This window comes from Ursus maritimus, unplaced genomic scaffold, assembly GCF_017311325.1.
Source record: "Ursus maritimus isolate PB19 unplaced genomic scaffold, ASM1731132v1 scaffold_4, whole genome shotgun sequence".
In the NCBI taxonomy this organism is placed as follows: Eukaryota; Metazoa; Chordata; class Mammalia; order Carnivora; family Ursidae; genus Ursus; species Ursus maritimus.
Window position 1 is genome coordinate 6,938,981 of NW_024426552.1, and position 15,592 is coordinate 6,954,572.

At 48.9% G+C, this 15,592-nt stretch overlaps 1 protein-coding gene across 5 annotated transcripts in view; it reads left to right on the forward strand.

Moving 5' to 3' along the window:
• The window catches only part of ERG (ETS transcription factor ERG), a 229,077-nt gene that overhangs the window by 165,056 nt on the left and 48,429 nt on the right, over positions 1 to 15,592 (forward strand). For all 5 annotated transcript variants that reach the window (XM_040621901.1, XM_040621899.1, XM_040621900.1 and 2 more), the window contains one exon: positions 8,485 to 8,702. In XM_040621901.1, the coding sequence (XP_040477835.1) occupies positions 8,485 to 8,702 (218 nt within the window). The remainder of the gene's footprint in view (positions 1 to 8,484; positions 8,703 to 15,592) is intronic.

Sequence of the window (15,592 nt, forward strand, 5' to 3'; positions counted from 1 at the left end):
AAGAGGGGCGCCTGAGTGGCTCAGTTGGTTAAGCGTCCGACTTTTGATTTCGGCTCAGGTCATGATCTCACAGGTCGTGGGATTGAAAATGACATCAGGCTCTGTGCCCGGCGGAGAGTCTGCTTCTCTCCTTCTCTCTCTCCCTCTGTCCCTCCTCTCTCTCTCAAATAAATAGACAAATCTTTTAAAAAATCTTTAAAAAGCGAAAAGACAACATTTCATCTCAAATGAATTACTTAGAAATACAAACTGGATAAAAAGAAGATGAAGTCTTTGACGAATCATCTCTGGGTGTTCTCTGATGGCGGTGATTTGGAAAACACAACCAAACGTGGAGCTCCAGGCCCCACAGAGCCAAGGGTGCAGGAGGGTCTATGGGGAGGGGGCAGTGGTTGTGTTGTTGCGTTTCCTCCCACCTCAAACTTACAAACAGAATGCTTCCACACATGTTTTCACACTTTTTGTTCATCTCTAAAGAAGGAAAGAAGCCTGGGGGGGGGGGGAGAAATACATTTCTTTGTAGGAGAACAAAGAAGCTATTAACATCACTTACATATTGTTACTTTAGTTTTTTTAAATCTTTTTATTGAGGCTTGATTGACATGGAAAAAGCCGTATGTATTTAATGTTTACAACTTCATGAGGCTGAGATGACATCCACCCATGAAACCACCACGGCGATCCAGGCTGTAAACACGTCCATCACCTCGACAAGTTTCCTTCCTCCCTCTTTATTTACTTATTTGTGTGTGTGTGATAACACTTAACACAAGACGCACCCTTGTAGCCAATGTTCAAGTCGACAGCACAGTGTGGTTCACGCCAGCCCCGAGCTGTGTGGTGGGTCTCTGGGACACACTCATCTTGCACGTCTGAAACTGTGCACCCTTTGCTTGCTGGGAGAAATAGTCTCCTTTCGCTCTCCTTTCAAATTCTCGAAAGGGCATCCTGCGTATCACCGAGCAAGTAAACAGAAGTCATTTTAAAATTATGTTTGCTGGCTTTCTAATCGCTCCAGGTTCATTGAAATCTCATTTTCGTTGTGTGAGATAGAACTACTCTTTCTTGGAAATTTTTCTGCAGAGCTCCAGGCCCCTGTGAATGCTTCTTCCTTGCTTTGGAATTCTCATTTTCCAGGAAGCCTTATTTTATTTGTATGTTCCGAGCTACATAGAGTCCCCAGTTTCTGCCTACACAGATTTAAGGCAATAGCCTGCTGCAGTCGTGTGGTCCATGAGGGTGACTATGGACATATTACCAGTGACACAGCCTCTGGATTCCTGGTCGCTGGCTGCAAAATCCAATGATCTCCTAAGTGTGGATGTCTTGTTGTGATATGATAGACATTTAGGGACCCCACTTATTGTGTTATGTCGGGGCTGTAATATGATTTCATGACTTTTATGGGTAATAGGAACATCAGCAAACATGTGGTGTTAAGAAGCTCTTTTGATGCTAGTAACACATGCACAAACGATCCTGCCCTGAAAGTGCTTGCATTTTAACAAATGCAGGAGTTGGGGGAGGAGTATCTGAGCAAAGAGAATCCCAGGGACCGCCTCGGCCTGCCCAGAGCCAAGGAGACACCTTGCGAGTGCACACCAGGGAAATCGGACAGGAGGTCATCAGGGGGGCCAGTCTCCATCTCAGTGTTTTCCCAAGGGATATACTGAGCAGAGGGAAAGACCCTTCTAGGACGAGAAAGGAAGAAATGGGGAAAGACAGAAAGGAGAGAATTCAGGTTTTCTGCATCACCTAGGCAACATCTGTCCCAGTGAGAGTGCCGGAAGGTGGGGAATATGTGAAGGTCCTCTCAAGTGCTCTGTGAGTAACGATGATGATAGAGACGTGGATAGACGGACTGTGGACAGAGAGATGGGTGTGCATCTGTGTGTGGCAGGGTATATGCACACATCTGGATATATCTCCATATCTCTGCTCCAGCCCATGTCTCGTTCTCCTAGCACAGAGCTGGCGTTGTGTGCTGTCGTCTTGTCTGATGCTGCAGCAAGACCATACTGGAGAAGTACCCTCTTTAAAGGGACTTCATTTGCCTACACGCGTTTTTCCTTTGAGGTTACTCCAAGATTTTTTATATTTTTTTGAAGGACTGAAATAGCAACGTGTTAAATGAGAAAAACGTGACACAAAGCTAGATGCTGCATTTAATCTACGATTTTAATGTTTCCCGCACTGAAGGGTTAAAAAGAAAAGACTACCAAGAAAGGGCAACCGTGATTCACGCCCAGCTTGACAAGTCCCATGTAACTTAACATTTGACTTTTTTTGTCTCGTAATGAAAAGACACACTGGTCAGATGAGGTTTCTTATTACGTGAGATGTTGGCTTTATCTGAATGCAAAAGCACACACGTGTAGGATAGAAATTCCTGAGCAGCTGGTGTGTGGTTGTTGGGTGAACGGTGGGGGGTGGAGGTATCCCCTACGTGCACTGTCTGTTCTGTTTGTGTTGCTTTTTTCTCTCCCAAATGTGAGTAGGAGGTGACTTTCCAGAAGCATCCACTGCATAGGGTCTGTCTCGAAGAGAAGCTACAAACAATTGAGCTTGAGACAACCTAATCAATAGTTTTCCAATACCATTAGGTCTGCAGACATCCATTTAAGGCCACCAAGTGGCATTGGGTCCAGCATATTTATAAATGGTGCTCCCACCTGCCCTATTTTCCCCGTGTATTATTCGCTGAGGGAAGTCTGGCATCCAGCCACGATGAATGCATCCCAATACGCGACCATCAGTTTGAGTCTGAATAATCTGGTTGACCAAAGAAAAGAACAGCTATGTTGATTATGTAAGAAATACTGAACGTATCTAGGGCCTGAAGGCTGTGTAGCTTTTAAGTTCATGGGAGAGTCTGTTGGACTTAGAGGGTTCATTTCCATCTTCTGCTGATACTTCAATTCTATCCTAAATCCTGGGATTCTGGGCATTTATTGCCTCACCCTCTCCCACCTCTTCCTTCTACACCCTCTCTTTCTAGAAGGTTCACTCTCTTATCTATGATAACAGCTCTGCTCTTTCCATGGCCCTGACAAGACCGGGTCGGGAAGCACTCTGTACGTGACCTCCATTAGACCTCTCCTTCCTTCTCATAAGGTCCAGGCAGCGGTGAGGGTGCAGCCTTAGGACACAGGGCCCTGGACCCTGCTTCTGTCTGGTCTGCACTACTGACCTCACTCTTCTTCTCAATCCCGCTTTCTCATCCAGGAAAGACGACTGACTTTACGGGACTATTGTCAGAACCGAATGACCATTTTTCATAGATTTCAGATGCCACTGGTTATAAAATGAACCACTATCTCATCTGCCAGCGAGGAGGAAGACGTGCTGCCCATGAACTATGGCGCGCCACGTACTGTAAGATGTATCCAGATTTCAGAGCCGGGAAACTGAAAAATGGCGTATCTGAAAGTCAGTGACGTAGGCTTTAAACAGATAGTAATCAGAAGGGGGAATGAAGCATGAGAGACTATGGACTCTGAGAAACAAACTGAGGGCTTCAGAGGGGAGAGGGTGGGGGAATGGGATAGACCGGTGATGGGTAGTAAGGAGGGCACGTATTGCATGGTGCACTGGGTGTTATACGCAACTAATGAATCATCGAACTTTACATCAGAAACCAGGGATGTACTGTATGGTGACTAATATAATATAATAAAAAAACATAAAAAAAAAAGATATGCATGCAAAGTGCTTCATGAACAGGGCAACCCGGGTATTCTGTGATGGATCAGCTGTTTGTGAGTCCAGAGTAAGTGGCGAAAAGATCTCTTACTCCTGGCAGGGGTGGAGTTACGTGATGCGCAAATTCTCCTTGGCTCTGTGTGGGAGAAGTTGAAGGACGAGCTTTGTGTTGGGTTGTAATGGGCTGAGAAGCCCCGTGGAAGAGGCAGGCTCCTGATTTTAGATGACACGGGCTCTCTGGATCGGACACTATGTTGTGACAGCGGCGACGTCTTTAAGAATGTTTTCTAGAGCACGACCATCATGTTACTCAGCGTGCTCGCTCCATTTAGTCTTTCCACTTGTTTTTCCGAACTATCGGAGGCACATGACCCTTGAGGAAGCTGGAGATGGGTTTGGGAATCCAGTTCTGTGGACGTTGAGTTCCGGCTGTCTTCTGGGTTTTTGAAAACCATGGAAGGACCGTGTCCCTCCGTGGGCTTCACTGGGCTCCAGCCATGAAAGAGAGCTGCTCATTCTGGGACTCACTTCCACGTCAAGCCCAGATTTCAGGGAAATCCAAGTACTAGGGGTTCTCTGGATTAGCAATATAGAACTTTTAACCATGGGGGTCACAAATCTGAAGCAAATAGGAGCCCAGACCCCGTTTTCTAATTCTTGTACTGGAACTATAGGAGCCTCTCACAAATATTCATCTGTTACAGAAAGGAATTCATCTGCTTCAGGATCCCTGACGTCTTTTGCCGAAAATGTCAGTGCCTTTACAAGGTGCATTCGACTTTTTATTACTGTCTTTTTAATCTCAGCATTTGGATCCTTCACTGTACCCACATGTAGTTCCTTGAAAATAAATCAAATTTTAGTCTCACACTATGAAATATCATCTAATTGAGAACTCCCCCACTTTCTGGAACTATCCGTCAACGGTTGTCCCATGACCAAGATCCAAAGGAATGGGCCTTGTATGTGATTGGTGTATTCGGTATTCATATGAAATAATAAACACTCGAGTACTAACACAGCAGCACCGTTAGTTTGGGGGCAATTTGCTTAGAATTTATGTGTGTCTCACAAGTTCGTAAAAAATGACATTGGTAGTCTGCCACTTGCCACATCGGACTATCCCAACTTTCCAGGAGCTACAGAGAAAACACCCCCACACACTAGCACACACCAATCTAAAGTTCAGGTCTTTTTATAGTAACATAGAGGCAGGCATATTAAATTATGATGCCATGGTTCTGCCAGGTTTTGACTTTTTTTTGAGTTCTCTGCTATAAAGCAACCAAAGCAGTTTCCCCAGCCCCGCGCGGGGCCGAAGGTTCTGAGAGCCTAACCTATACATGTTAACTAAGGCATCTGCCGACACCTTGGCAGGTAGGCAGGTAGGTAGGTGAGATGGCCACGGACGAGGAGGGAAGCCAGGCGGCAGGCTGGGAAGCAGGGACAGCGTCAATCAAGGCCAGAAGTCCCTTGCCGAGCTGGAGTTGAGGGATTCATGTGTTCCTGGTTACCAGCCCGTGTTCAGAGCTCCGTTCTGGTTTTACTCCTACTGGGCAGAGCCTCTCCCGCTTTGAAGTCCCAGAGCTGCCGGGGCGGGAGAATCCTATGCAATAGCCTTTGTCATTCATATCGACCCAAAGGGATGACGAAGCCCGCGTCTCATAATATAGCTAAGTCTAATGGACGGACAGATGCTGCTGGTCTGTGGCGTCTGCGGCTTGTTTTCTTAGGGAGAGCAGCAGTTAATTCTAGTGATTTTCCTGCAAAAGTAGGTCTCCGAAAATCACCCTTCGGCTTCTTTTTACTCCCCGCATTATTAAAATGGGCTACATGGGCGTGCGTGCGTGCGTGTGTGTGTGTGAGAGAGAGAGAGAGAGAATGAAAGAGAGAGAGAGATTGATTTTGTGTGTTTCCTTTTCCTGACCTGTACCTTAATTCTAGGTGTTCGGCACTCTTGGGTTAGTTATAATCACTTTGGGGCATGCTTATTATTATTTTTTTTATTGCACCATCTTTCCAGAATGTGGATTACATTTTACTCTTCTTGAGATGTTTATCCTGAAGCTCCCTCACTCTGGGCTCTTTCTCCTCTAGCGAACGAAAGCAACCTTTGATATTCTGAATCACACCACCTTTCTCATTTTTTATGCAAGGTTAACTTTGAGGAGAATTTTAAGCTATGAAGAAAAGATGTGTGTCTCCCTTATCTTTAGCTTTGTAAGTTTTTTTTTTCCCTAAATCGATCTCAATTAACTTTGATTTCTTTCTTTAGAAAACCATGTGCCGAAATAATGCTTTGCCAGATGTGAGAACGGGTTCCTCCCTCTCCAAACACACACTGGAGCCTTGTCTTAGTTCTGGGACTTCGGTCTACTTTTAAAACCTTATGCTCCATTGATTTGGTCATTGGAAGGGTTTGCAAGAATACCCTGCTTTATCTTGGAGGTCTACTACTATTTTGACGTTGTGACACTTTCTGTTGCGAAAATCTTTTTCGTTTTCACTTGTTAATTTAAAACTGGGGCTGTCCCCTACAGCTCACCTGTTTCTGCCAAGTTCTGAGATCAATCGCCCGTTTATTCATGTTTCTCTTCACAGGGAGGCGATGCGAACATGACGTAGTGTATTATCCCCCTCGGAGCCAGGGTGGGAGTCTGCGGGACCAGGCGGGGGGGAGGGGGCGGCTGTCAGCCTTGTCTCCCGTTCTGAGCGTGCGAAACCTTTCCGTCTGGCGCTGCTAGGGGCAGGGAGACTCTGTTCTGCAAACAGTATATAAGGTTTGGTTTATGTCTTTATCAAAGAGCACTCCTGCACCAGGTTTGTGCAGCGACACGGATTGCACTTTCACGCCCAGGTCTGGAAGTTTAGATTCCTGAGATTCCTTCTCTCCCCTTGTGACCGCTGGAGAGAGCCACATCTTTAAGTTGCCCTGACGCCTCCCGTGCCCCACGCTACACACTGAGATTCGGGGCTGTTGCCTTGTATTGTTGCTGTCGGCGGGTGCGGTGTTTGGTTTTGCCTTGTATTCAAAGATGTCTTAGTTTTGTGGGGTTTTTTCCTTCCTAGTGTCTGATCCTGGCTGTCTGGCTGGCACAACCTGTCCTTTTGTGTTACCGGTTCCACTGCCAGCTTACTCTTGCCCCAAGGGTCACATGCAGTGATTTGAGGGATTTTAAGCAGTTGGGGGTGGCGGGGTGTTACATATGCACAGGCACCTGGCCGTGCTCTGGGGGCCGGAGCACTGTCCTTGTGGCTCTTCCTACTCGCTGGTTCCTAGTGCAGTGCGTCTGGCCTTGAAGTTCATGTGTTTGTGACGTTAGTCCTTGGGTAGGTGAGGGGTCGGGTGGCAGAGTGCACACTGGGTTTGGAGGGATGCTTCGTGAAATTGCATGGGTTTCCTAAAGATCCTGCTACTTCTGGGTAAGGAGGCGGGAGGTCTGTATCTTAGAAAGGCTGCTTCCTAAGGCTCTGTGACTAACAGGGAGCGTCCTTATCTATTTAAATATCAACTTGAGGAAGAAGAGAGTGCTAATGTAACAATATCCCAAACCAATAAATGTAAGAAAGGCATCTTCAGAGCCCGAGGGAGTGGATGATAAAACACCAGTCGGACGTGTCCCTAATTCCACAGCTCACTTCAGGGTGAGTTCTGGACCTTTCTGGATCTCACATTTTCTCATTTGGGGGTGAGAACTGAAGTTCTCCACAGTCCCCCCAGTATCACAATTTTCTTTTCTTTTCTTTTTTTTTTTTTTTAAGTATGACCTGGGCAGCATTTGCTTCTCAGGGGTTAGTAGCCACACTGAGGATGGCAAAGGGCTCAAATAAAAATGAGCTATCACACGGATTTTTTTTTTTCTGTGATAGAAACCAAAATTGGATCATCTCATAGTTCTTCTGCTACACTGGTCTATCATTCAAGTCGTTGAAATTTCCACATCTAATTTGCTATTGCTGATTTGGCCGTAGAATATATAAGCGTAGCCATAGGCTAACTGCTTGTGGGACTTCGAGCCCCAGAGGAGTTAATGATCCAACATAAGGAATCTCTGTTTTCTTTCCACCAACTCATGCAAAGGACCAAAGATATGAACAGCAAATAAAGGAGAAAAAGAGCTAGTCAGGGGTCCAGATATTTTAAACATCCTGGTATTTGGAAGCATCTGGATAATTCACAGCTTTTTTTTTTTTTCTGGTTCATTTATCATCCAGATGTTTGCCATCATGGAAGCATCCCTCGAAACTCTATTTCAGCTAATAACTTCGAAGTGGAAAAAACTCGTATCTTTGTACGTTTGTCCTCCGGGCTCCATGTCCCCTTACTCTTCTCTTAAGTGCGTCTTCTTTAAAATCTCCTGGGAACGTGGCGGTTTTGCCATCCCATTTCTTTTTTTAATCTCCATGGCCATTCTGTGCCCTGTCTGCTTGAATTATAGATTGCATTTGTCAAATAATGACACACGCAATTGAATGTCTTCTAAGACCTTTGAAATTCCACTTCCTTGAGTTGAGATTAAAGTGGGTATTATCTGCACGGCTGCAGTCAAGCCGGGGATGCTCGGAGACCCGCAGGAAAGTTTTTGTGGGCTGGCCGGTTCCAACTGCTAGAGTCTGGAGGGAAGAAAACCAGCTACTTTTTTCTTCTCAGACGTAGACATGGATACCATGAAGGTTCCCGCAACTGTGGTCCCCAGTTAGAAATGACTCTAGAGTCAGCAGCTCTTTGAAACATGACCGTCCTTCGGCGTGTCCTGAATGTGTGTTTCTTTGGGCATTCAGGAAGCATTATCGGTTGTGAGCGAGGACCAGTCATTGTTTGAGTGTGCCTACGGGACGCCACACCTGGCTAAGACGGACATGACCGCGTCCTCCTCCGGCGACTATGGACAGACATCCAAGATGAGCCCACGCGTCCCTCAGCAGGACTGGCTGTCTCAACCCCCAGCCAGGGTCACCATCAAGATGGAATGTAACCCTAACCAGGTGAATGGCTCCAGGTAAGGAGACCCCTGCCTCCTGTTCTCCCGGACTTCTTGTTTTCCTGTCCCCTGAGAAGGCAAAGTGGAAATTAGTCACGTTTCTCCAAAGATTGTTTCAGAAAGCAAGGCCATGGCACGGTAACATCGGGCACTGCTGAGAAAATGTGTTCTGCAGTGGTTTGCGTTGAGGATAGAGGTTGTAAAACCGGTAGTATATTTACCAAGAACTCTCTTTGAAGATGTGGTGTTCAATTCTATTTCCCAGGCACGAGGGCTCTGTGGGAGGGGGCCGTGCCCACATATGGCAGAATTCATCTCTGAGGTTTTTATTGCCTAGAAAATAATGCTGTCTTAGGTTTTTATGGAGGGAGAGTGTCAGCTAGTGGCCAAGCAGCGCAGCATATGTCCAGGCCATATGACTTGGCGGACGGGTCTGCTTCATATGGCCTCCACCCCCCACCTCTCCCTCCTCTGTCCCCTTCTCTTCATACACACTGTTTCTTCTCATCTCTACTTATACTTAAAACCCAGCTCTGATGGCCTGTATAAGTATTAACTTTCCCGAGTTTGTCACGATAATGCTGCTGTCACACAGAAGTATTATCAAATGCAGGACAGCCCCTGACACTCCAAAGCATTTCATCAGCTGTGGGTTTGAAAAGTAAAGTTGATTTTATTTTATTTATTTATTTTTAGAGATTTTATTTATTCATTCGACAGAGAGAGAGGGACAGCCAGTGAGAGAGGGAACACAAGCAGGGGAAGTGGGAGAGGAAGAAGCAGGCTCCCAGCAGAGCAGGGAGCCCGATGCGGGGCTCCACCCCAGGACCCCAGGATCACGCCCCGAATAGAAGGCAGACGCTTAACTACTGAGCCACCCAGGGGCCCCTGTAAAGTTGATTTTAATGATGATATAATACCCCAGATATATTCACAAAGAATTTAAAATCTCAGGACAAAGAAAGGATAATTTCTTTCTTCTTCCTTTTTTTAAATTTAAGATGTATTTATTCATTTTAGAGAGAGAGAGAAAAGGTGAGCAGGGGAAGAGGCAGGAATCGAGGGAGAGAGAGAGAATCTCAAGTAGACTTCCCCTGAGCACAGAGCCCAAGGTGGGGCTCGACCCCAGGACCCTGAGATCATGACCTGAGCTGAAATCAAGAGTCGGATGTGTAACCAACTGAGCCGCCCAGGCGCCCCAGGATAATGTCTCTTTAATGTTGCACAATCTGACGTGGAGTAATAAGAAGAGCTCACACTGGCTAGTGTTGTATCACGTACAAAGCCCTTTTAGATCCAGCAAGCTGTCAGTCCTCCAAGGAGCCCCGTGAGGAAGGCTCATCCCCATTCGATGGAAGAGGAAACTGAGGCTTTTCTGGCTAAGTCAAGATCATAGTTTAAAACACCTGGATTCAAACCAGGGGTGTTTGACTCCACACCCAGTGCATTTTCCACTCTGTTGCAAGTATAATAAGCCCTTTTTGCTACCTATATATCTAATGCTAAATGCACTTTTTATAATTGTTATGTTTTATAAGCGCTGGAAACTATTGCGTCAGCTTGTAGTGGACGAACGTGCCAAGTCACAGTCCCTTAGCGGGAATGTTGAGGTGAGGCTGACGTGCCAAACAGGGAGACGGCAGATGTCAGAGATTTCCCCGGCTCCAAGAAGTCCATGCCCTCGGTGCCTCTGGCTGCTTCTGGAAAATGGGAACGGTGACTCTGGTGTTGAATCTTGCCACGATGCCGGTCCTTTAAAGCAATTCAAGCCAAGGCAGGCCCAGCAAGGCAGTAATTCCTAGAGTCCCAAGAGGGCAGAAGGACCTTGGTAGAAAATGCCGTCAAAGGGTCCAGGATAGCTGAGTCCTGGCCCATTGATGGTTACATGTCCCTATTTCACAGGTAACCTTATCTATCCAATAGAATGTTTCCACGGCTCGTTAACTGGTCATCATGCTGTGAGCACGGAGAGTACTTAGCACTCCTTCCAAGGCTAGCTGCAGGGAATACATCAGCGTGTGCGTGTGCGTGTGCGTGTGTGTGCACGTGTGTGTGCGTGTGCGTGCGTGTGCGTGTGTGTGTGTGTGTGTGTGTGTGTGTGTGTGTGTTAGAGAGACCTTGTGTGTGGGAGACAGCGAGAGAGAACGCTTCGGACAAAGGCGCTGAGGTGATTTGCAGGCGGCCATGAGCAGAGCGACCCGTGTCCTGGCCCTTGTTTCCAGAGCCTGGCCTTCAGCCAGCTCTAGGAATTGCCAGCCTGGATTTAGCAGCCTCAGAAGGAGACCGAGCAAGGATGTGAGGATGGTGTCACAGAAACAAAACCTTCTCTTGTTCCCGCTGTGCTCTCCCTGAATTTAACAGGCATGTAAATAGGAGAAGCCTGCTGTCTTGCAGGAGACGTGGATGCCATTTCCTTCCAGGCAGGCTTGTGCTTCCCGTCAGTAGCCAGTGCACTTGCTGCCTGGCTGGGGCCATGGGCCAGCCTTCCCAGACTGAGGAGGTCCCCACAGGGATTTGGGATGGGAACACCGAGCCTGGCCAAGGAGCTGGGCCCCCAAGAAGGACAGGGCTCCCAGGAAGCTTCTCCCACATTCCTCAGCCGGGCCGATGGGGGCAGGCCCTTTGGTGGCTCCTCTCAGGTGCAAAGGTGGGTCTCTTTTCCGGGAAATGCAATTGTTTTTGGAGGAACTGATCAGTTTTCTTGTGATGGAACAATGGAAACCTCACTACCCTCCTCTCTCAGGCCCTCACAAAATTCTAGGATAGCTCCGAATGTTCCCATCACAGGAGTTTTAAAGGCAGGTCCAGTCTTACAATCCTTGTCTTCCTCTCTGATCCATGGTGGTAGGTTTGGCGGGTGCCGTCTGTGAGGAGAGCACAGCTGACTCCATCTACCTTTGATCAAGGGCCATATGCTTCCTTGATGGAAAGTGGCAGGCCGGGTGTGAAATGGGGGGAGGGGCTTCAGGAGCTCCAAGGATTTGTGGAGTTGAGCTCTGATGCAGATGTCAGCTGGTCACCAAGTGTCATCGTTACCCACCCCCAAGAGAGAGGAGGGTGACATGCGTGGATCCTTTCTGTAGTAGACACTGATACAGTGCTCCTGCTAACCCTTGCCCACGCTCAGCTGTCTGCTGGAGTTGTGTGGGGCCGGCCTGGTGTGTCCATTGAATTCTCCAGAGAAACCACAGATAGGCTAGGCACTTGTTTCAAGGAATTGGCTCTTGCAGTTGTGTGGGCTGTCAAGTCTGAGACCTGCAGGGCAGGCTGGCAGGCTGCAACCTCAGGCTGGAGTGGATACTGCCTTAGGGAGAGCTCAGTGTTTCCTCTTTAGACCGTCAACGGATTAGATGAGGCCCACCCACAGTATTAAGGATGATTGCCTTTATTTAATGTCAGTGCATGATAGGTGTTAACAGCATCTGTGCAACATCTTCACAGCAACACCCTGATTAGTGTTGGGTTAAGTCATTGGGTGTGATGCCTTGGCCAGATGGACACAGGAAACTTGGCCACACCTGGTGCTCCCAGACCCTGTGCTGGTCAGTGGTTGGTGGAGCCATTCCTTTCCAACCTCTGAACCAAGGGTCCTATGGGGTGGCCGGTTCCTTGTCACTAAGCAGCTCAGCCTGGCTGGATGGGAAATGGTAGAGTGGTGGGACATCAGATCCGTAGTTCACTGGGACCTAGCAGAGTACTGAGAGGCGGGTGGCCAGGCAGAGTCTGTTCTTCAGAACATGACACGCTGCCTGAAGGGGCATGGGGGAAGGGGACACTCAAAATCCACCAGCGTAGCTACAGCTTATTTCATCTAGAGGCCCCAGCAGATAGAAGACGGCTGTGGATCAGACCTGCAGGGTTTGCTGACTCACTGCGTGATACTTGCACACGTCCGTTCCAGCTCCAGACAAGAGGCCCTGGACCTGTGTTCATGCTGCTTTCCTTCTGGAGACCTTGGTTGGGCACCTGGCAGTACCAGCCCTACCTGAGGTGTCGGGGTCAGAGGCAGAGTCGTGGAGACAGGGGTGCTGCCCTGCAGATTTTGTGGCGGAGACACTGTGGAGGAGGGCATGGGCACCAGGGACCATGGTGTAGCTCCTGAACTCCCAAAATCTTTCCAGAGACCACGGCCACCTCCCCACCAGCTCCCCTGACGCAGAAGCCTCAGGCTAGTTGGGCCAGGGAGTTAGAGACAGAAGCAAGAAAAGAAGTATCCCTCCTGGCTCCCAGCTCAGCAGCCTTTTCTGATTGTTACTGCTGTGAGCTTTCGTGTGGTGGACTTTTATGTGGCACACGCGCCTCTTGAAGTCAAGTTCAAGGAGAATTTACCTAAGTCAAAAACTGCACTTTGGCTGCAACTTGTGAGCTGTTCCCTTTGCAGCCCCCCATTGCTCTTCCACAAAGACGCCCCCCCCCCCCCCCCCCCCCGGACAGTGGCCGGACCCCCCCTGCCGGCCTCCTGGGGGCTAACCCTAACCTCTGTAGCTTGGGTCTTGCCTAAATCTGACCCAGCTCCTTCTTGCATAGAATACCACCCTTGGGATGGTCCTCTCTGCCCTGATCCATCGGTTACCCGTAGGAGGAAAAGACCAAGTGCTTTGGGAGGAGGGAGGATGGAATTCTACAAAACCTCAGCCCTTATGTGCTCACAAGCTCCTGAAATGAGATCCAAGTGGTGAAATGAGATCTGTTGCCGTTATAATAGCGCTCTATAAAAAATAATACAAGGAAAACAGGAGAGAAGGGAACCACCGCTTTGTGAGCCAACAGGGAAGCCGTTGTGGGTTTGGCTTGGCTGCAGCTGTATCAGAGGGCACGGTTCTCGCAGACACGAATCTCACGGCACGCTGTGTAGACACAGGACATCATTTCTCAGCCTCAGGAGTCCATGACCACCCTGCCTTCCCCCTTTCTACACTCCAGCCTGACACTCGAGAAACCCCCAAGTGTTCACATAGTGCAGAAGAGTCCGTGCACAGTCAAGGGGCCCTGGGGGGGGTTCGCTGCTGGCCCAGCCTCTAAGCGAGCCCCCTGCTGATGGCCTTAATTTGCTGTGAGGTTGCTAAGCTGAAGCCACTAGAGACAGGCAAGATAGGCCAAGAAATCACACACACACGCACACGCACGCACGCACGCACACGCACACGTGTCCAGAACAAAACTGCCCCATGAGCAGGCAGGCAGGACGTGGGCAGAGCCGCTGTTCTATGGCATCTATGGATCTTGGACTCCGAGGGTCAGCCGGGGCTCAGGCGTGTTGCGTTGGACATCTCTTAAACAGGTGAGGAAGATCCCATGTGGGCCCACCTGGAACCTCATCGTGGCTGGAACATACTGGATTTGTATGCTGCGCTGTGAATCCTGCCCCAGCCCCACCCCCAAACCACCTGGGGTCCTTAACTTCTCACTTGAGTCGGTTGGGTGCGGGTTCCCTGGTGCGGTGAGTCTCGAAGTCAAGCCCCAGGATGAGTAGCATCAGCCCCAGCGGGAGCTGTTAGATTCTCGGGCCCGTCCTGCACCTGCTGAATCAGACAAGACTCTGGGATGGAGCCCCGCACTCTGTGTTTGAATGAGCCTCTGGGGGTTCCCATGCTCACCGGTCTGAGAACCACTGCTCTGGTGCAGGATCCAGGGAGGTGAAAAACGAGTGGCCTGCAGAGTGAAGGGTCTGGAAGAATACAACGTGTGGAGTTGGTCTGTTCCCTGGAGGTCTGTCTGCCTGAGACGAGGAGCGCCTGCAGGCCTGGGCCCCTCTCCACTCCCCCAGGCCACTTCCTTTAGCCACACAGCTCTCCTGTGTTGGCAGGGACAGTGGGGTTTCCTCCACGGGACAGATGAGCTAACCGTTCTGTCTCAGAGGCGTTACCTCCAAACCCTGACCATTTTGATTTCTTGCAGATAGTTCACACTCGCAAACCACTGACTTGCCCCTCGTTTGAGTTTATTACAGCGGGTCACTTTACCTGGACTCGCCCTCACATTACGCTCGTGAGATGTCTCCAAACAAAACCACATGTTAAAAATTGTAAGCATGATGAAGGGACTTGCCATCCAAGCGTATCGGTGGCTCTCAGGAAATACTCGCTGGGGGGACATTAAAAATAAAAAAGGTCTCCGTGTTAGGATGGGGATGGTTCTTGGACCCCGCATGTCAGTCGTGTTGAGCTGTGCCCAGCAGCCGCCTACAGAACGGAAACTCGGCTGAAGGTCTTTTCATGCCACGTTCCCTCATTTGACATGCAACACTCGATATTTGATACTTGAAAGTGCTTTGCTGGGACTGCTCTCTCTCCATGCCTGTCAACTTTGCTTGTTGAGATTTGACCTAATGTGTATTTTCCTACACTTCCTGTAAGACTTCAAGTATTATGGTAGGACAGTGACATCCACAGCGACAATCACATTTGCTCCTTTCTGCCTCCGGGTTCTGAATCAGATTGGCATACGAGATGCCTCCTCATTAAGGTCGGCCATCTTCCAAGGTGTGGGTGGCTCCGTGTTGGAGACTTGCAAGCTAGTGAATTTTCCGGACGGCGATAGTGAGGTCAGTTAGTAATAGCTTGTCCTGCTCGTAAGGGGCCTTGAGTCTGTACAGATGTCAGTTCGTGGGGCGGCAAAAATGAGACACGGGCCGAGAGAGTCTTGCTCAGGGAAAGGTCAGGAGGGAGACAGACTCTGCTGTTGCTTCTCTGTCTGGAGCAGACCTTTCCTCCTGCCCTCTCCTCAGCAGCCATTCATTACTCTCTTTGCCATCTCTTGGGATGTCAAGTGGATGGGCGCCATTTTGCAGGGAAGAGAGCCTAGGGGCCCCGCTCCCCATTATGACGCATGGGAATCCCATCGGGTCACTGTGGGTGTTGGCAGAGGCAGAGGGGGACTGCTTTGGCATTTTCTATCTTGAAAGTGAA